Here is a 22,095-nt window from a genome sequence, read left to right on the forward strand (position 1 = left end):
GATGCACCCGTGAGTGCTGAGGGAGCTGGCAGATGTTATTGCTAAGCCACGCTCCGTCATCTTTGAAAGGTCATGGTGAACAGGAGGGGTGCCTGAGGACTGGAGGAAAGCCAATGTTACTCCAGTCTTCAAAAAGGGCGAGAAGGAGGACCTGGGAAACTACAGACCAGTCAGCCTCACCTCCATTCCTGGAAAGGTGATGGAACAGCTCATTCTGGATGTCATCTCTAAGCATGTGGAGGAAAAGAAGGTTATCAGGAGTATTCAACATGGATTCATCAAGGGGAAATCATGCTTGACCAACCCGATAGCCGCCTTTGGCGGTATGATGGGCTGGGTAGATGAGGGGAGAGCAGTGGATGTTGTCTACCTCGACTTCAGCAAGGCTTTTGACACAGTCTCCTATCATAGCCTCATAGGTAAGTTTAGGAGCTGTGGGATAGGTGAGTGGACAGTGAGGTGGGTTGAGAACTGGCTGAATGACAGAGCTTAGGGGGTTGTGATCAGTGGCGCTGAGTCCATCTGGAGGCCTGTGGCTAATTCCCCAGGGGTGAGTACTGTCCAGTCTTGTTCAGTGTGACCTGGATGAAGGGACAGAGTGCACCCTCAGCAAGTTTGCTGATGATACTAAACTGGGAGCGGTGGCTGACACACCAGAAGGCTGTGCTGCCATTCAGCGAGACTTGGGACAGGCTGGAGAGCTGGGTGGGGAGGAACCTAATGAGGTTCAGCAGGGCGAATGTAGAGTCCTGTGCCTGGGGAGAAATAACCCCACGCACCAGTACAGGCTGGGGGTCAGCCTACTGGAGAGCAGCTCTGCAGAGAAGGACCTGAACCAGCAATGTGCCCTTGTGGCCAAGAAGGCCAATGGTATCCTGAGGTGCATTAAGAAGAGTGTGGCCAGCAGGTCGATGGAGGTTCTCCTCCCCCTCTACTCTGCCCTCGTGAGGCCACATCTGGAGTACTGTGTCCAGTTCTGGGCCCCCCAGTTCAAGAGTAGGACAGGAAACTACTGGAGAGAGTCCGGCAGAGGGCTATGAAGATGATGAGGGGACTGGAGCATGTCTCTTATGAAGAAAGGCTGAGGGACCTGGGGCTCTTTAGCCTGGAGAAGAGAAGACTGAGAGGGGACCTTATCAGTGCTTATAAATACCTAAAGGGTGGGTGTCAAGAGGATGGGGCCAAACTCTTTTCTGTGGTGCCCAGCGACAGGACAAGGGGCAACGGGCACAAGCTGGAGCACAGGAAGTTCCACCTGAACATAAGGAAAAACCTCTTTACCCTGAGGGTGGCAGAGCACTGGAACAGGCTGCCCAGGGAGGTTGTGGAGTCTCCTTCCCTGGAGATGTTCAAAACCCGCCTGGACACGATCCTGAGCAACCTGCTGTAGGTGAACCTGCTTTAGCAGGAGGGCTGGACTAGGTGATCTCCAGGGGTCCCTTCCAACCCCTACCATTCTGTGATTATGTGAAAACATTCCAGATTTTGTTTGCTTTTTGTCTTCTAATACTGAGGGAGAAGAGGGGAAACTAAAGAAATAAATATGAGGCAAACTTTGTACAATTGAGGCAGTGCAGGAATAGATTTGTATCATGAGGGGGAAAAGCAGAGTATGTGTTAGAGGCCTTGTATAGAACTGGCAGGGTATGAAAACAAGAAGAAAAATGAAGAAGAAAAGGAATGAAGTCTGTTAATGGAGTAGCATGGAGAATAGTTATATAAGTAAAGTTAAATAAGAGACAAGGAAATATACCACTGAATGGGTGTATGTTTTCAGCTGTGGGTAATGCCAGTCACACAGTACCAAAATTGAAAGCATACACACTGGAATGTTTTTGCAATTACAGTGTTATAAATGTCGAAACGTTTATTGGAAGGGACTGCTGGAGATCATCAATGCTAATTCCCTGGTCAGAGAGAACTTCCACCAGTATTGGATTCAACCAGGAAGACAGTATGCTGGCTGGATGTTGAAAATCTCCAAGAATGAAGATTCTCCAACCTCTGGGCAACTAGTGCTGCAGTACCTTCTGTCATTTTTTTCCTGAAGTTCAGCCTGAATTTTCCAAGCAAGAATCTGTGGCTGTTGACCCTTCTTATATCAGCTTGGAATGCTAAGGAAAGTTTAAGTTTTGTCATTGTGGTAAATATTCGTCTCATAGCTTTAAGCTACTCTATTTGAACAGAAGCATTTTAATATGAATCCTATTACTTCAGATCCCCCTCAAGAGGTGTGATTTTTCTTTGTTTTTAAATAAAGCTTGGATTGTGCATGGGACACCTAAGACTTGGAAATGAATGATTTTTTATTTTTTTTTATTTCTGTTTTTCCCCCCAGCTGAATTTGTGTTTATTTATGTTCAGGCTATTAGCAATGAAAATGTACAGTCCAAAGAAGGTATTTAGTAATAAGCCATCTGTGAACTGAAGTCACTACACACTTAGAAGCCTTGATTGCAACTGTTCTTGGCTCATGAAAGTAAAACTGATAATGACTAAATATTTATTTTCCAAACCTCATGTTCATAATATGTCATACTTCATGTTATATTCTGAAAGTATTTTCTTTTGCTTGGTCTTCACAGCTAAAACCTTGATGCTGACAACAAAGAAACTAGAACAATGGGAGTGACAAACCTGTGGCAAATCCTTGAGCCTGTGAGACAGCCTGTCAACTTGAGCAGTCTCAAAGGAAAAACACTTGCTGTTGATTTAAGTCTATGGGTTTGTGAAGCACAGACTGTTAAAAAGATGGTTGGAGTAGTTACCAAGCCACATCTGAGGTATGTTATCCATATAAATTATGGTAGCCAGAAGTCTTGGAGCTGCATGATTTAGGTATGATACTTATTCCAAATTTAAGACTACCTCCGAAATTCATGTGATTGTGTTGTTTTGATTCTGTTGTTATTGTTTGTGCTACGTCCATAAAGGGTTTGTAGTGAAGTCTCAGTCGTAGTGGCTGAATTCAACTTAATGCTCGGGTGCAAACAGAAGTTCTTGGGCCCAGCCCAACTCATCTTGGGGCCTCAACGGTGGTTAAGGATGAGATGAATGTAAGCAGGACCATCTTTGTCTTACTGTGGTGGAGCACTGTGTAATACACAGATTATCAAGGAGCACAAATCACTGTTCTAATTCCTATATATTTCTGAGGCTGTGTGGTGGAAGGTAGTATGGGAGTTTCAACTTTTTATCACAGCAGTTTGGATGCTAGTCAATTCAGAGCGTACTGAGAGTCATGCATGCTCTAGCCTGATCTGGTTTATAAATTAAAATTGTAGTTAGACCCCATGTTGAATTACATATGTTTAAATCCTTCTTCAGGGTTATGAACAACCTTGAAGAATACGTATCTATTTAATTTAAACGAATCACATACTTATGGGATGGGCAAGTATAAGCAGCTGTAACTTCAAAGCATGGTTTTCTGCAAATGATGCTGGCAAAAATGAAAATATATCAAAATTTTCATAAATGTTCCTCTGGCTACTGTTGAATTCAGCTGATATGAAATATCAGCATCTTCGGAGAATAATTTCTTAAAATGTTACGCTTATGACCCAAATGGATAATTAACTATAAAACTTGAAACATGACCAAAGTCATTACTTCCCTCTGATAGGATGTCCTGTGTGCAGTGGAATGGTAGCATCAGTCCAGATCTTTTATGCAGTCGTTCCAAAGCAAGACAAAGGGATGAACAGATTTCTGCAAAAAAAAAGAAATGTTTTCAGGCAGTTGGAAATTAAATTGTTTTGCTAAGTATTTTAGAGAAACTTATTGTAAGGAATTGATTTTTACATCATCTGTGAAAACAGAACTAGCCTCAAAAGATCAGCTTATCCTTTTTCACCAAATGTACAAAATTAAATCTAGAGTAATGATCTTTCCATGTCAATCGAAAAGATATTAAAAATTTGCTCTACTCCTTTCAAAAGATTGATCCTGGAATTACTGGAAAAAGCATATGCTGTCTGATATAGCTGCTCCTAATTTTACTATTACAGACCGAATAGTTACTATTGCTGCCTGGTAAAATTCCACCTGTCAGTGATGCTGGTTTGCATATGAAATAAATTGGCATGGTAATGGTATCTATGAATCTGTCTGATACCACAGCATTCAGTCACGTCAGAATCTGATTTACCTGTATTGATAGATTGGGATTAAAAGTTGATATAGAAGAAACAATATGGATATATATTGGGAAGCAGACTTTGGATGTTGAATGGTTTTTATTTAGCCTTTTAAATTTCCTTATGTCTCTACACCTAAAAGAGATCTTTCTTGTCCTTATGTGGTGTTTTCTTGGGAGTTTTGTAAAGCTGTTACAAGTTCATAGTAGAACAATTTCAACCAAAGACAGGGATATAGATAAAAGGTTAGTTAGCTTGGGGGTGAAAAATAAATGGTGGAGAGAAAGCTAAGATTGTTGCTAGAGCAGGCTGAGGGGTATAAGGAAAATGTCTGAAGAAATCGGGCTTCGCTAGTTTTGCAGCTTATTGAAGACCTTGCTTTGTTGCAGAAACCTATTTTTTCGGTTCTCTTTCTTCACATCAATGGGAATTAAACTAGTGTTTGTCATGGAGGGAGAGGCCCCCAAGTTGAAAGCAGACACCATGAGTAAGAGGAACGAGATGCGCTATGGACCTTCAAAGAAAGCTGGAGCCGCAAGAACAGGGAGATCTTTATTTAAAGCCTTTTTAAAAGAGGTGAGTAACTGAGGGCTCTTGTTTCAGTATTTTTAATGTGGTAGGAAGAAATCTTAACAAAATTAAATTCAAGAACTTGAAAGAATTAATAGTTTTCTACAAAACAAATTTCAACAGTATTTTGAGTTTTGAGGGAACACGTGCCTTTGACATTGGGCCTCACAGCATCTGTTCACTGTTGCTGTAGAAGAGGGACAATGTCAGAATAATTTTCTTGTTTGATGTGTTCCTATGCATGTTATGCCTGTAGTAAGCCACGGTCATCATTGAGTGTTTATCACAGAAATTCAGCTTCCTTGTTCTTTTATAGTGCTAGTATTGATTTGTATTTTTTTTCCCCTAGATTGTGTCTATGTGAAAACCATAACGTGTTATGTACCTGCGTAAGCTAAACTAGCATGTTTTTGAAGGGGTACGCAGAACTGTTTTGTAGCCTAGCTCTATGATTTGATAAACTAGCTGAATAGCTAAGAGGACGCACTTGTTGGGAACCTATTGAATTAGGCTAAAAGGAAGATTGTATATTTATCTTGGTACAAATGGTTGAGACAACTCTGGTTGCAAAGACCTCCTGTTCAGTAATTTTCTTCTTCATTCATTGTTGTGGATATTTAGCCATCTTTGTCTATTCAAAATTTTATGAAATAGGATTTATAGATGCTCATGGCTTCAGTAGATTGAATGTATCAATTCGTGTTTTATTCTTAAATTCTAAACCAAATTGGTTTTTCTGAAATTTGTAAGAAGTATGTATCAGTATGTCTTATCCTGTGGTCCAGCCTTACTAGGCCAACAGTACTGTACTTTCATGTTCGATATTTTCGGGGAGTCTGGCGACTGTTCAAAGATGTCTGTGCTAGCCCAGTATTGCTACTTGAGTAAACAGTGCTGCTTCTAAAAGACAAATACTCCTTTGTTACTCTTTTGAAAACATCCTAAATATTTATTTAAAGTGTAAAGATATTGGTGAAGAAGTAACCATTACCCACGCTGTGTTCAAGTCCTGTAACGAATACTTTGATATTAGTTGGATAGTTCTTTTCACTATTACAGTAAACTGCATTTCTCCTGAAGTAGTGCTCGTATTGGTGTAGCGTTCTATAGGTGGTGCAAGTTTTTGTATGCACTTATGTCTGAGAAAACACATGCTAACTAGTGGATCTAATTCCGCACTCAATCTCTCTTTCCTTTGGGATTCCTTCCTTTAGTGTCTGGAACTGCTGGAGTGTTTAGGTGTCCCTTGGGTTCAAGCAGCCGGGGAGGCGGAGGCCATGTGTGCCTACCTGAATGCAAAAGGACATGTTGATGGCTGCATTACCAATGACGGAGATGTCTTCTTATATGGAGCTCAAACAGTTTATAGGAACTTTGCCATGAATGCTAAGGTAATGTACCCCATCCCGTTCCCACCCTCTATTCTCTTCAAAAAAAATGTAAATAGAAAAGAGAGACTTGAAACAATTAATTAGATATTGTTGCACTTAGTTAGGTTTGTTAAGAGTACATTTAAGACGGGAAGGTTTTGTTTGATTCACCGGCAATCCATGTATTGGATGTGAGAGCAAAACTACTGAATTGAAGAACACTTTACAGTATTATTGTCTCTGTTTGCAGTGTCCTGAGATGTGTAATATAAAGCTAAGTAGAAAGCTTCCTCTCTCTCCCCAGCCCTTTCCTCCTCTACAGTGGAGAATTTGAGTGGAGTAATTGCTTCCTGTAAATTTACCATTAGGGCCTGTGGGAGTGGTCAGCCTCCTGGGTCTAATAACAGTGTTCACACACTTGCATCTTACAGGTTTGTTTCATTATGAATATACTTACAATTAATACTGTTAGTCTCCAGTTGAACATGAATAGGGTAGGGATTGTACATTTGTATGATAATCAATTGTTGTGATCATTCAAAAACACAAATCAATTTGTGACCTTGAGCTGAAGTGTTCATTTGTTAGGAATGCATTTTTCCAGAATGGGTAACAGGCAACCCCAAATTTCCACGATTTATACTTTCTCTATAAATCAGAGAAAGGAATGCATGTGTTCTGTCTGGTGAATCTAACAAGAAAGTGGAGGAAAGATTATATTTGGGTTGGAATTTTAAATAATGTTCATCTGAAAAACTTGTTGAGAAAATACTTCAGTAATAGGAGGAAATCAATAGAACAGAAAAAAAGCACTGTGAACAATTAACTTTTTTTTTTTTTAAAGTCATTAAAGTTGATGAAAGATTGTTTGCTTTGATGGCACCATGTTTGGGTTCTGTCTTGACCTAGTTCTTTTCGTTCACTCAGCTTCCTTGTCATTTATCACAAAAATGAAGGTGGCCGTAATCTTTCAGCTGTACTTTGTTACATATCTAAGTCAACATAAAAAAATAATTGATGTGAGTGTCTGTCTGTCAGGGGCATCTGTTCCAGAAAACTGGATTATATTGGGTTGTTGGCTTGGGGGGGGTGCTGGGAGGGGGACTGTCATATTTTTTTGGGGGGGGGGTTGGGGATGGATGGGGATGGGTGGGTATGGGGAATGGGTGGGTTGTCCTCTTTTTTGATTTGTTAATCTTGCTTTCATGTTGTTGAGTCCCTCTACCCTTCAAAGTTTCAAGTGTTACTTTAGCTTATATCTAATGTGCTAGGTAACGTTTTCTTTATTTTTTCTTTTTTTTACTCAGGTAGCACATTAAAAAGTTTACATGGGTTTTAAAAACTGTGGTTCCTGAGGTGACTTACACGGCCACTAGTACTGGATAATATTAATTTGGCCACACTTTGCCACAAGCAATAAAAACACCCCTTGGCTCATTTTTGTTTCTTTCAACAGTTGATGCCCATATTTAAAACTCAACATTCCAGATCTGTAATTATTCATGTGGTGTCCATGCATTACTTTATAAATTATAATTGCTGTTTTTTTCTTTTTTCTTTTATTTTTTTTCCCTGCTGTCAGACCCCTTTTATGGGGTAGACTCATTTTCTGCCGATGTGGGTGAACAGGGGTGGGTAGACAATCACAACTGAATGTGACTTAGGGCACATTCCTGATGTTCCAGAAATAACATGTGCGACAAATATCTCTTGCAGGATCCACACCTTGACTGTTACACAATGTCCTCTATTAAGGAGAAGCTTGGTTGTGACAGAGAGTCTTTGATTGGGCTAGCTATTCTTCTGGGTTGTGATTATCTTCCGAAAGTAAGCAATATCATTATTTTTTACTAGGTACTTACGCTGTCTTGAAAAACAATAAACTATATCAAGGGAGCTATGTGCATGCTGACAGTGCTGTATGCAATGCATGATTACTGAGATTGGTTGAAGAAGGTGCTTAGTAAGCTGCTGTAAATTTTATTTGTGAAGGCTTAAGGATAATCAAAATGGTTCATGAACATTAATCTTTCTAAAACTGTTATGTATTATTCCAGACTTTTTCCATGATGGAGGTGAAGACAAAAGTTTAGATGTTGATTACATTGAGGAAAGCTGTGAGAACTCAGTTTTGTGTCAGGATGCTTTGTAACCAATCACATATAAGTACATTACTGGCAGAGTAGCTGTGGAAAATGAAAAAACAACTTTGTCTGTGCTGTTTGGAAGACTTAATAGTTGATGGTTTTGAACTGTAGTTCTTAGTAATGCCAGTTCTGGATGCAATTTGGATGTATCCCCTTCTAGTTCTATTGTTTGTACGTATATGATTTATGAAGAAGTAGAAGTCACCTATTTGAAAGTTTGCCTAACAAATTAATTGAGAGGGATCTCACTCATTACTACTTCACTTCTTTCTTTTTTTTTTTTTTTTTCCTGTAAGCTCTTCAATTTTTTTTGAGACTTTGAACAGAAGCTGTTGTAATGGCTCTTTGAAATGGAAAGGAAGTGGAATGAAACTTGATTTCCATACAGTTCATCATACAGTGACTTTCAGGAAACGATTGTTCCCATTCAGGCTTGCAGTGGATATCTAGTTATTCTTAAATTATTGTGTTCCAATTTGATAAAACTGTCCTTTTAAGCAACTGATACTGCTGAAAAACCAAATAACTCTTATTTTTTTTCTGAAAGACTTGCTTCTGTTACAAGAATCTTTAAATAGTTGTATTATTGTTATTATTATTATTACAAAAGAAATGTATAAAGACAGAATTAAAAAATGCTTTTTAATTGTATTCCATTACAATAACCACTGGCTAATCAGTGGTTATTACCTGGAATGCCAGGTTCTTGTGTAGTTCTGAAGTGACACAGTTGTGGAATGTCAAGTCTGTTAAGTTACTGCAGAACCTTCTAAGGAAAGCTGAATTACAGGGCTGCATTGGGCATAGTGATTGGCAAAACAGATAAATGAGAGTTCCACTCTATAATTGGACTTACTTGGTGGAATATATATCAAAATTATGCTTTCCTTGCAGAAGCTGAATATCTGACTCGTTACCCTCTGGCTGCAGTCCAATGAGAACTTCTAATTGGTTTTGAATGCACATTTGTTTCATGTGGTTGCATATATTCAATTCAGTCGTTACAGCTGAATAAAAACAGGCTAGAGATTTATTTGTAATAATGCTGTGGAAAGCACACTCAATATAATCTTTATAGTCAACTGTACTGATTCTTGGCAAAATAGGGTAAGGATTGAAAGAAGAACTGCAAAAGCAGTATATGCGTTTTGAATCATAGAACGGTTTGGGTTAGAAGGGACCTTTGAAGGTCATCTAGTCCAACCCACCTGCATGCTGAATGTTTCCAGCAATGGAGCATCTACCACCTGTCTGGGCAGCCTGTTCCAGTGTTTCACTACCCTCATCATAAAAAAAAAAACAAAACAAAACAAAAACAAAAACACAACAAACAACTTCTTCCTTATATCTAGTCTGAATCTGCCCTCATTTGGTTTTAAAAGCATTAGCCCTTGTCCTATCACTGCAGGCCATACTAAGAAGTTTGTCCCCATCTTTCCTGCAAACCCACTGTAAGTACTGAAAGGCTGCAATAAGGTCTCCCTGGAGCCTTCTCTCCAGGCTGAACAACCCCAGCTTTCCTAGCCTTTCCTCATAGGGGAGGTGCTCTGTCCCCCTGATCTTTTTTGTGGTCCTCCTCTGGTTGTTTCGAATCAACTGACTTTCACTCTTCAGTAAGTCTAGGGGTTACTACTAAGTTCTGGATTTCGATCCATGAGCTAAGTTCCAGAAAAGGAGCCTTCAGGGTCAGGTTGGACGGGGCTCTAAGCAACCTGATCCAGCTAAAGATGTCCCTGCTCACTGCAGGGGGGTTGGACTAGATGGCCTTTAAAGGTCCCTTCCAACCCAAACTATTCTGTGTTTCTATGAAAATGCTGCTCCTGTCTAACTATCGTCCGTAGTGGTAGTCCCTTTTCCTGTAAAGGACATGCATAGTACAGATGGAATAATGGAGTAAGTATTGAAATCAAGGAAGCAATTATTGAAAGGGAGGGGAGGAATTCTTTGGCTTTGTGGTTTTATTGGGTTTTTAATTATGATTCAGAAAATGCTCTTGCACTTCTCTTTGTCACCTTTCAGAACTGAATTTGCGTAAGTGCCTGAGGTTTTCAAATATTAAAAGTTGTTTCTGTTGCCATAAAGCTTGTCTTTCCTGTGAGTGAAAGCTTTTTGCGGTCTCTTAAGTTCCAGCCTTTTGATGTTAAAATACAAAAGATCTGTCTTCATCTTGTCTTTCCAAGACAATTCTGAAAAGTTTCAGCCCTCTGGCAGTTAGCTGAAAAGAATGTTATCAGTGGTTTATGTTGTTGTCCTGCCACAGATAGCAAGAAGGAAAAGAACACAAACAAAACCTCTTTTCCTATTGTTTCCTACTACCTTCTTTCTTTGCCTTGTTTTATCAGAGCTGCTATTGAGTGCAAGAACATTTTATACAGCTTGTACGTTACGCTGGTAGTACAGCTGTAATCTGTAACCTTTTCTGACTTTTGAACTTGGTCAAAAGTTATTTTTCTTAATTTATTTTCAACAGCCGGGTTTACTTTTGTCATTTCTCTGCGTAATGTTATGAAGGCAACTTTTATGAAAATCTGAGTGCTTTCTGTTTGTCCTTAAGTAATGTTTCATATTTCTGTCTCTATAGGGCGTTCCAGGAGTTGGGAAGGAACAAGCTTTAAAGTTAATTGAGACTTTGCGAGGTCAAAACTTACTGCAAAGGTAAAATGAAAATTTATTTTGTATGCTGAAGTACTTTTGATTTTATTCAAAGACTTGCTAGTATGTACTTCAACACCAGGACAATGTTTGTAGTACTTTAATTGGCAGGGGACAGAGAGATTACCACGTTCCTTACTTTGTTTGCTAAGTGAATTCTGTGTTTTGCTAGGTAAGCTTCTTCATTGTCTTAAATGTTAGCTGGCTCCTAGCTCTTGAGCTAGTAAATATATGCTGGTATATTGGAAAGGAAGTCGTAGGGACTGATGAGAAATTTTTGCTCATTTTTAATTGGGTTGTGGATCAGGACATGAGACACCAAATGCTTTCTATGTTTGTGATCATAATGTGTGTCAATAGTGGAAATCCAGTAATCGCATAATGTACTGTGAAAAAATCTATTTCATAAATTGGAAAACCCTGTTTCTCAGGTAGGTGCCTGAGAAGTATAAAGGGAGTATTTTTCAGTGTTTTATTTTACGTATGAAAGTTTAAAACATTTCTTAATCCTTTTCATATCATCTTTTTAGGTTTGAGCAATGGAAAGAACAATTACAGTATGATAGCAATCCAGCTTTGGCTGTTAAAAGGGTAACTCACTGTTCTGAGTGTAATCATCCAGGTCAGTGTAAAAAGCGCTGAATTTTATTTTTAGCCTTATTATTTACTTTTTGTTCTGGGGGTGTGGGCTTGGGGGGTGATGGTTTTTTTGTTTACTTGGGTTTGGGGCTTTTTTATGACTAGCATTAAAAACTGCTTTTCTAGTCATTCAGCTTCTGGGCTATTTTCACATGTTCAATATTGTGTATTTGTATCTTTGTATAGATATTTTTAACGCTGAGGACTGCCTTTATTTAAATGTGAAACTAGTTGATAGTAGATGCAATGTTATCACAATGCTGAGGTGTGGTCCCAGATATTTGCCTCTTTAACATTATCAGTAAAGAAAGTAGGCTATACTGATAAGGAACTATTTCTTTAGTTGCCTGAATTGGTCTTGTACCAAGAGGGCTGAATCCATTAGTATTGCTGGGTTTTGCTGCACTGTTTTCTTAAAAAGAAATTAATCTTAAGGAACCTCATTTTGATAGCATCTTTGATCAGTACACTCATTCAAACCCATCCCTTGGAGAAGGAAAAGTTTGTTTCGAATATGTTACTTCTGTAAATTTGCCAGGTTCTCATGAACTGCTTCTGTAGTTTTTAGGTAATAAAATTTTCAGCATATGGTCTGAAACTGTTGCGGAAAAAGTCTTCCAAAAAATCTGTTAGCTTGCTTGCATTTCTGTTTTCACTATAGATACATAAATACAGCTAAAGGACTCAGATCTGTTTACAGTTACTATTCATGTGTCATATTCATATGTGTTCTGAGCTTTGTATTTGTACTATTAGCTTTGTATATTTGGAGACTTTTGGAAACCTCTTTTGTCCTCACACTTTGTACATCTGATTCTACAGGATCTCACAAGGAACATGAGCACAGTGGATGTAAATTCTGTGAAAGCACTAGATACTGCAAACCCAGTGACTCCAAATACTGCTGCCCTTGTGAATGGCATCAGTTAAAGCAAGTGAAACAAACAAGTGCAGTGGAGGACAATATTAGAAAGTAGGAATGTCTTGAAACTGCTTTTCCCTGTGTTCATGTGCAGGGTGAGCATTTAAATTCTGCGTTTTTCCCATTTGTATTCAATTCCTAACACGTTTGTTTTACCTGCAGAAAAGCTAACAGTTGTGAGGGCTTTCCATTCCCTGAGGTAACAAAGAAATCTATTTAAAAATTAATTTTTTAATCAATTAATTGAAATGTCAGTTTTCTGTCCTTTCTCAAACTGCCTCTTTTTTGTTTTATCTCAAGGTTATCCAAGAATTTCTTGTAAACAGGAATAAATTGATCAACATAAAGAGATGTCAAAGGCCAAATTTATTGTCCTTTCAGGTATATTAAAAAAATCCTGGATATTCAGCTCTGTATTTTTTTGTTTATTAGTAAGGAAGGCATCTGTGATAATTTTCATCTTCATTGATAGTTTTACTGTAAATAAGAATTAAAGAATCTTGCCACAACTTCTTAATGTACCTCATTTTTCAAAAGCCTAAAATTGGAGACTGAAAAAAATCAGTTGATGTATGTAGGTCTGTAGAAAAGTAGAAGAAAGAGAACTCGGCGAAAAGGTCACTTAAAATTGTTTTGTTTTTTCACTGTCCAGTATTACTAGATTGGGTTGCCGAGTGCTGCGTTATCGGTATAGTGTATGAAGTACTGTATGGTTATATAACAGAATATATGCTTCAGGGATAGATTCTGTTTTGTTTTCATCCACCTTTTATAAAGGTACTAACAGATACAGCTTTTGTTTTCACTCATTATTTCATCATCATACTGACACACTGTGTCTATGTAATTTTGAGTATTGCAGCAAGTCATGATTGTGGACTTGTTTTTTTAATGTTAAACGTTTTAACATTAATTTCAATGATATTTTTGGTATTGAGATAACCAGCTTCTGCGTATAACAAGCAAGAGTGGCTTTTACTCAGAATGTTACATGTTTTCCCAAAAGCAGATAGCAGGCTTGTATTTAGCACAATACTGCCAGTTTTCAAGTTCAGAGGCCCTTTAATTTAAAGTGCACAAAGCTCAAAAGTGGTCTAGAGTATTCCTTTGTCCACAGAAGACAGGATAAATATCCGGTAAAGCTGCTTTTTTTGCAGCGGGGAGAAGCAAAGGAGAGTGTTAATATATGCATGTTAGCATTGTTTTCTAAGAATGATTTTTTTACTTGATTTTTAATGGTGAAAACAGATATTTTAGAATGTTTAATTTTCCGGGATTGATGACAGTGTGTGAATAATGTATCACGTAATAGACCGCTGATAAGCAACGTAGCTCTAATGAAAATCCGTGTTCATGCTTCTCGCATGCAAAATCCATAATTTTCACAGCTCCTTGCATAGCTGATCTGAATCTGTAAGTTGTTTAGCAACTGTCTTATCTCTGCTGCTGCCACTACACAACGATTCCCTTGGCTTGTTACTGACAGCTGAGAAATCTGTCCTGTTATGGGTGACTGCTCCCCCCTTGGCAGTGAGATGTCGTTGGGCATTGCACTGATGGACATAAAAGCTTTCTAGATATTTTGAGTATTTAGTCCTGTGTCCCTACTACATAACTGCATGTCTACACATGATATCTAACAGATAAAGAAAGTTTTAAAGTTTGGGGTGGTTTTTTTGTACTAACAGGTATTTGCTTCTGAGAAGATGGAATGGACCAAACATTATGCTTGTAAGAAACTGTTAGCGCTATTGACACATTATGATATGATCCAGAGGAAATCTGGGTACATTGATTCAAAACAGCTGCAGGCAATACGGTAATGTGGCTTGACTTCTTGAACTTAATATGCTTCTGCTGCTGGATGAAAGTCATGGGTTTTTTCCTTTTTTATGGAAATAAAATTGTTTTCTTCCGTTTCTATTTCAAGCTCTTTTGAATAGGGGTAAAAATGTAGATCAGTACACCAATTCTTACACTACTGCTGCACAAAGTCATACATGTAGTAGTTTCCTTTCATTCTGACAGCGCTTGCTTTTTCCTTTGCGTACCTTCTATTCTGTTTTCCTGCACGTGAGTTTCAACATTACAGGTTTGATTCACTGCTCAGGTTCTTGCCGGAAGTGTAACGGACTTCTGTGATTCAAAGTGAGCACCTAGACTTAGAAATGAGCATCTGTAGATTCAGTCATGGTCTCTGATTCCTTATCAGGCCTACCGACTGACACTGCATGACGTGTCTGATGGAATCATTGGCTTCCAGGTCTATTCTGCTACCCCTTCTTCTCAAAGCAATGTTTTCATTCAGAACTGCTGCATTTAGGAACATAAAAATGACCAAGTAGCCTGTTACTATAAATGAATATGTGTGGAAAAAAAAAAACAAACGCGAGATAAGCATGTAACTACTTTCCCCCAGAATATTTTCCCACCATCCGGGTTTCTGTTACTTAGGGCATTTCTGAGCCAGAATTGATACCTCCTTATTCTATCAGCACTCAATGTATTTTTTTTTTTTTTAATGATCTAGTCTTTTCTTAAACTTAGGTAAACTTTTAGAATCTACAGTGTCTGATGGCAAATCTGAACTTCATTGTGTGAAGGGAACTGTGACTACTTAAACTTTAGTATCTTGACAGTTTCATTTTGCAAATGAAACCCCTGTTCCCCCTCCCGCACCAAATTCTTGCATTGCAAGAAGGTTGGTAGTTTTTCCATGTTCCTTGATGCTGTTCAGGATTTTATACATATTAATCTTGGGGGTCAGAAGGACAGTCAGTAGCAATGTGATAGTATATCTTTTGGGTTGATGTGTCGCAGTCTGTTAAATTATTAGTTGCAGAGAAGCTGTTCTATTCAGTGTTATCTTTCAAAAGACTAGAGATATCATTGGGGGCTGCTTTTTAAATAGATTGGCTAGATAAATTACCAGCATTTACCTTGATGAATGAATTAATTGGCATCCTCTGTTTATAACATTTGCTAGTGTTTCAACAGCTTAAAAAACAGATCATGGGTGCTCTAGAAGATTTCTTTTGTTAACGAGTGTTTCAAAATGCAGTAATGATTCAGCAGGAACCTCTTCACACATAGGAACCTATTAAACTGAGATGTAGATAATGGTTTTAGAAGAATCTCATAAAGCCTGATTGTCCCTGCTCAGTTGATGTTTTATCTTCCTTCATGCTGTCATGCAAAGATAGAAATGACCCTGTCTGGTCGCTCAGAAGATTACTGTCTATGGCAACAGCCTTCTCTGTGGCATTAGTTGAAGACACCAGACTGGTGTTTGCAGGAGTCTGCGTTATGACTGGCCGTCACAGAATAGCTTTTTGTTTTCTTGTTATGCTTCTCTGAGCTGTGTCGTTAAAAAAAATAAAAATGTTTCAGTACTCAAATCTAGACTCAAAATTTTACTGTGACTTACACAGAGAAGTAGTGTACTTTTAAAAGGTGTATTAATTTTACTATTACAAGACTATTTTTTCCTCTGGATCATTACAAGTTAGAGTATTGAAATATTTTTAGATAACTTAGATTTTTCATTTCCTGTTTAAACAAAATCATTTGATGATCTTGAAGGTCTCTTCCAACCAAAACTGTTCTATGATTCTATGACTTAATGGGCTGCTTCTTGTTCTTACAGGATAGTCAAGACACGTGTTAAAAACGGAATTCCTTGTTTTGAAATTGAGTGGCAAAAACCAGGTTGGTCTGGTTTCTGTGTATATTATGGAACAAAACATTTTATAGAAAGAGAGGAAAGCATGCTTTAAACAGGGGATGAGTTTGACAGCATTATAAAGCAGTGAAATGTGGGTGAGATGGATACTGTTTTATGAAAAAAATAGAAAATGTGCAATAAATTTCAAACACCTTGAACGTAAAAGCAATGCTTTAAAAGGAAAAAACCAAGTCTACTTAGAAAGCGAGGGCCTCAGTCTTCAGATACTTTTTCTGGTACATGTTAATAAGACCTGGAGTCTGTATTTCATGTATTACTTCACCATGTGCCCAAATCTGTGACTATTTACTATCTAGAAATTTTTCTGCGCTGGCAGACTTCTAACTTTAGTGGGCCTGTTTGTGCCAGGAGACTGGCAGAAAGGAGGACTTTACTTGTAGCTAAATCTCAAACATTGTACTATTGACCTTTTTACACACCTTCTTTGTACTCAGATAAAACTTTTTTCTTTGTTTTTCTTATTCCCTACTTTGATAAGTGTGTATATACATGTCTAACGTACATTCATTAATTTTGTAGAACATTATGTTGATGCAGAAGATGAGCCTGCAGAGTTGTTTGTAGTCACAGTAGAAGAGGAGTCTTTGTTTCAGGCTGCTTATCCTGATGTTGTTGCCCTTTATCAAGTGGAAAAGTCAGAAGTTCTGAAAAAGAAACAGAAAAGTAAGTCAAAAAGCTAATTTCTTATAGACTTACAGGTCTTGCCAGAATACAAGAAGCAAAAGCAACAAATATTTCTCCCACTTTTGAGCAATATCATGTTTTGTCAAGTTCAGGGTGTGGTATCTTGCAGGGACTGTGCTTTTATCCTATCATTTTATGCTTTAGCACTAAGAAATCCAAACTCAAGGTTGGAGCATCCCAGCGCGTAGGAAATCAAGAAAGGGAGCCAGGAGACCTGCATGGTTAAACAGGGAACTGATGGGGAAACTCAAGTGGAAGAAGAGAGTCTATAGATCTTGGACTATACTTGGAGGGGGTGGTCACTTGGGAGGAACAGAAGACTGTTGTCAGAGGGTATAGAGAGGCAACTAGGAAAGCTAAGGCCTCCTTGGAGTGAAGCCTTGCAAGGGAGGCCAAGGACAACAGAAAGGGCTTCTTCAAATACATTGCAGACAAAACCAACCCTAGAGGCAATGTACGCCCACTGTTGAATGAGGTGGGTGCTCTGATGACAGAGGATACAAAGAAGGCAGAGTTACTGAATGCCTTCTTTGCCTCTGTCTATACTGCTGGAGACTGTCCTCAGGAGTCCCAGACCGCTGAGGCCCCGGAGGAAGTCGTCAGGGTAAAGGAGGAAGTTGACTTGGTCGATGAGGACTGGGTTAGGGATCAGTTAAGCAATTGGGACATACATAAATCCATGGGCCCTGGTGGGATGCACCCACGGGTGCTGAGGGAGCTGGCAGAAGTCATTGCTAGACCACTCTCCATCATCTTTGGTAAGTCGTGGGGAACAGGAGAGGTGCCTGAGGACTGGAGGAAAGCAAATGTCACTCCAGTCTTCAAAAAGGGAAAGAAAGAGGACCCAAGTAACTACAGACCAGTCAGCCTCACCTTCATCCCTGGAAAAGTGATGGAACAACTTATCCTCGGCGCTGTCTCTAGGCATATCAAGGATAAGAGGGTGATTAGGAGCAGTCAACATGGCTTCACCAAGGGGAAGTCATGTTTGACCAACCTGATAGCCTTTTATGAAGGCATAACCAGGTGGATAGATGATGGCAGTGCAGTGGATGTGGTTTATCTTGATTTCAGTAAAGCATTTGACACCGTCTCCCACAGCATCCTTGCAGCTAAACTGAGGAAGTATGGTCTGGATGATCGGGTGGTGAGGTGGATTGGAAATTGGTTGAAGGAAACAAGTCAGAGACTTGTGGTCAATGGGACAGAGTCTAGTTGGAGGCCTGTAACTAGTGGAGTCCCTCAGGGGTCGGTACTGGGACCGGTACTATTCAATATATTCACCAGTGACCTGGATGAGGGAACAGAGTGCACTGTTAGTGAGTTTGCTGATGACACAAAACTGTGAGGAGTGGCTGACACACCAGAAGGCTGTGCTGCCATCCAGTGAGACCTGGACAGGCTGGAGAGCTGGGCGGGGAGAAATGTAATGAAATACAAGGGCAAGTGTTGAGTCTTGCGTCTGGGAAAGAACAACCTCAGGTACCAGTATAGGCTGGGGACTGAGCTGTTAGAGAGTAGCGTAGGGGAAAGGGACCTGGGGGTCCTGGAATGACAGGACAAGGGGCAACGGGTGTGAGCTGGAGCATAGGAGGTTCCACATTAACATAAGGAAGAACTTTTTAACTGTGAGGGTGACAGAGCACTGGAACAGGCTGCCCAGAGAGGTTGTGAAGTCTCCTTGTCTGGAGACATTCAAAACCCGCCTGGACGCGTTCCTGTGTGGCCTACTCTAGGTGGTCCTGCTCTGGCAGGGGGGTTGGACTAGATGATCTTCCGAGGTCCCTTCCAACCCCTAACATTCTGTGATTCCCTGAAATCTGAACTGTGATTAATATGCCATTTTGCTATGCCCTTTTTATTTTTTTCAGACAGGAAAGACAGATCAAAAGAAAAGGAATTATCAAATGTTTATGATGAAGTTAGTGATCTTCTGTCTCAAATGAATTTAAAGTCTAGATGTGGAATTCTTCCTGTGCAAGACTCTGCATCAGATACAAGAACTCTATCAGAAGTTCAGATGTACCAAAGAAGTACTGAATCAAAAGATCTAGTGTTATCTGCAGCTTCCTGCATAACAACTGTTGAAATGCCAGCATCAGCAGCTGCTCTTCCTCTGGCTGCATCACCTTACTCAGTCTTACAGAGTACGTTGGCTGACTCGTCTGTATTGCCAGCACAATTTACTAAAAATTCAGGGGTATCATCCTCTTCCTCTGTAACAGATGGTCTACAACTGAGCAGTATTGATTGGGAAGGAACCTTCTTCAGCGCTTCACCGGCCCATGGGGGTAATAGCCCTGGTGCAGCAGCTGACTTAATTACACGCGTAAAACACTCGTATCCACTAGCTCGTGAAACAGTGAGAAATAGTTCAGAATATTCTGATGCTCTGCAATCTGATCAACATCATTCTGATAGTGCAGATGATTTGGTTTCAGACGATGCTCTGGGACAACTTCAGAAGTGGTCTTTAAGCGAGCAAATACTTAAGAAGACTTCTGTTCTGTCAAACCCTTTGTTGTCTGAAGGTGTAATGCAACTGGAGTCTTTGAAGCGTTTTAAACAAACAAAGGAAACATTGAACCCTGATAAAGATCATGTCTCTTCCTCACATCAGTTACATGAACTAGTGCAGGAAAGTAAAAATGTGCTATCAGAAAACTATGCCAGGGAATCCAGTGTACACAGTTATCAAGATCAGTATAAAAAAGATGACAGCCTGGCTGAAATGATGCAAAAAGGCCATAATATAAGCAGTTTAGCATCTCTAGCCCTCAGTGGGCAAACAGAGACACTGCATCCTGGGTGTGAAATGCTTCCAGTGTCTCAAAAGCCAGCAGATGTTGTAACTGGCTGTCACATTAAAAAAGCTGGTGCTCAAACTGCTTGGAAAACTTCTTTTACAAAGAGTGTGTGTCAGAAGAGATGTTCTTCTAGTGAAGACAGTGATGATGGGAACACGAATGAAAATCTGATTTATGAGCAGCAGAAAAGGCAACTGAACCCTGGTCAGTTTAAAAAATGTTTTGCAAAGAAAAGGAGTAATGTTGTTACTAGCAAAAGAACAAACAGTGACTCAGCACTTACAATGAAAGGGAAGGAAAAGACCAATTTTAAAAAAGCTGGTCATAGTTTCTCTTTGCAAGTGTCTCCAAAACTGTCCTCTGAAGGGGAAGTTAATTGTTCCCAAAGTCCAGAGCAACCATTTGAGAGGTTGGGTTCTGCACCCACACAGCAAGCCAGTAGTGCTGTTCTGACTTGTGCATGGGCAGACAGTCCCCTTCCTCTGTCTGAAAGACTAAAAGGAAAAATCAAAATCAATTAGGTTTCCATCAAATAGGTTATGACAACAATTAACTCTGAACCTTCAGCTCTTAGGGAGTTCTTTCTCAAAGTTTCTGCAGTGTGCTGTATCAGTTTTAAGTGGACACAGTTTTGATGAACAAGAAGTGCTGTGGAATGCTGCATGCTGGTGCTAAAGTTTGAAACTGAAATGTTAGCAGAAGGACCCAGTAGTTGATTATAGGCAAGTGCCAGTCATTCTGGACTTGATTACATTCGGAATTTGATACATAAGCATTAGAATATAGTATACAAGGGAGCAGGGGGAGTTGTTTATGAAATAAGGTGGGGTTTTTTTCCCAGCCAATTGTGAGGATTTTGTGTACAGCTATTAGTCCTTCTGCTTATAAAAACAGACTTATTAAAATAGTGCCTGCACTTCTGTTGGATAGTCTTAATTAGACAAAGTGGTACAGCTCTTTCCAACTGAAATTTTCCATTCTGCTCCACTAACTTAATTTTGCTAGTTTTAAAATGGGTCTTCAAATCCTGGGATGCTGGTTGTGTTGATTATCTCTGAAGGACCAGAGAGATACACACAGCAGATGTACCTTTCAGGGTAGCTAAATTTATATCTGCTGTGCCCTGTAATAAACTATTCTTCGAGTGTGTGCATCTTCCAAAGAATGGAATAAGCCATGTAAAGATATTCTGGATTTGTTGCTGTCATATGTAATATTTAAAGAAATTTGATGGCTGTTTAATCAAACATTTAGAGTTTGGGACATTTTTTTTCTTAAAGATGAGAAAAAATCCCATCTGACGCTCACTTCTGCTTACACTAGAATGAAGGTTAAGTTACAGAAAATCAAAATCTAATGAGGATATTGCAGATTTTTTTAATAATATCATGTAAATGTTTGGTTTTAAAGGGGGAGCTTGAATACAATTGCAGTTTTGAAGGTGTTCTTCCTACCTCTTTAATAATAATACTAAATTCCTCCCAATCTCTGTTCATACACAAAAAAAGTTGTCTTCAACAGCTGATTAGGAAGTGCCTCCTTGCCTGCTTTGAATTGTTCATAATTATGGATAATATAATCTGTGATTAGCCAAAATGGTAGTTTCTTATTTTCCCCTGTTGGAAGATGGAGAAAGTTTATTTATGGTTGATTTTCCAAATGAGAAATGTATTATGGAAATGAGCAAAATATCCAAAATATTGGAAACTTATTTTCAGTTTTGAAGATGGTCTTTCCCTTCTGGAGACTCTTAACCACCCAGCGGATGTGAGAGGGTAGCTAGAAGAATAGAACTGCGAAGGAGAATAAGAGTAGCTGTCACCTGGAGACTGTAAATGGAGAGACTCTTTATGCAGTGGTCCGTAGTGGAGAGATCAGACCTTTTTTTTTGGTGAAAAAACATTGTTATTGGTTATGTATGATTCTTTTCCTTGCTGCTGATTTTGAATACTGAAAGTTGGAATCAAGAGTTTGAGTTTTCCTTAATAAAAATGCCAACATCATGTGAATGACCTCACTTTTGTTCTCTTCCAGTGTGTGGGAATGTGCTCTTTTGTTGGAAGCATCATACAACTTCACCCAGTGTGTGGGTTTCTGTGGTTTAGGGTTTTCTTTAGAACTGGGGGGCAAGAGCGGTTTTCGGAGGGGTTTTTGTTTGTTTGTTTTCCAAATCTGGCTGGGATAACTGCTTTAATGGGTGATTCACTGAAAATACTGTGCCAAAATTATGACAAGTTCATGTTTTTCATATGATGGAAGCCAGAAATGAGATGTAATAATAAGATATTAAGAACTGCAGAGGAAAAAAAGACACTATGTTGCTGTTTATCACTACAAATTAAGTCTGGTTTCCTAAGCACAGTTCAAGCGTGAAAAGCAGAAATATTTCGATTTTTTTCATTTGCAATGCATCTCAATTT

At 39.1% G+C, this 22,095-nt stretch overlaps 1 protein-coding gene across 2 annotated transcripts; it reads left to right on the forward strand.

Annotated features, from left to right (window-relative positions):
* The first annotated feature begins 2,622 nt into the window (after positions 1-2,622).
* On the forward strand, positions 2,623-21,661 carry GEN1 (GEN1 structure-specific endonuclease). 2 transcript variants are annotated; one of them, XM_086461601.1, is made up of 13 exons: positions 2,623-2,783; positions 4,529-4,715; positions 5,924-6,100; positions 7,796-7,906; positions 10,808-10,881; positions 11,409-11,500; positions 12,340-12,490; positions 12,602-12,638; positions 12,740-12,820; positions 14,128-14,258; positions 16,086-16,147; positions 16,704-16,851; positions 18,744-21,661. In XM_086461601.1, the coding sequence occupies exons 1-13, from the start codon at positions 2,623-2,625 to the stop codon at positions 20,194-20,196; spliced, it is 2,865 nt and encodes a 954-aa protein (XP_086317727.1). In that variant the 3' UTR covers positions 20,197-21,661. The 2 variants fall into 2 exon arrangements, with proteins under 2 accessions (XP_086317727.1, XP_086317726.1); XM_086461600.1 differs by having other exon boundaries at positions 16,704-16,847; positions 18,740-21,661.
* Positions 21,662-22,095: the final 434 nt, after the last annotated feature.

This window comes from Leptosomus discolor, chromosome 2, assembly GCF_034619465.1.
Source record: "Leptosomus discolor isolate bLepDis1 chromosome 2, bLepDis1.hap2, whole genome shotgun sequence".
Lineage (NCBI taxonomy): Eukaryota > Metazoa > Chordata > Aves > Leptosomiformes > Leptosomidae > Leptosomus > Leptosomus discolor.

Excerpts from the sequence above, each read along its gene's own strand:
- GEN1 (XM_086461601.1), top strand. The coding sequence starts at position 2,623 with ATGGGAGTGACAAACCTGTGGCAAATCCTTGAGCCTGTGAGACAGCCT. Across the intron at positions 2,784-4,528 it reads GTTACCAAGCCACATCTGAG|AAACCTATTTTTTCGGTTCT; the intron begins GTATGTTATCCA and ends GCTTTGTTGCAG. Across the intron at positions 12,821-14,127 it reads CAAATTTATTGTCCTTTCAG|GTATTTGCTTCTGAGAAGAT; the intron begins GTATATTAAAAA and ends TTGTACTAACAG.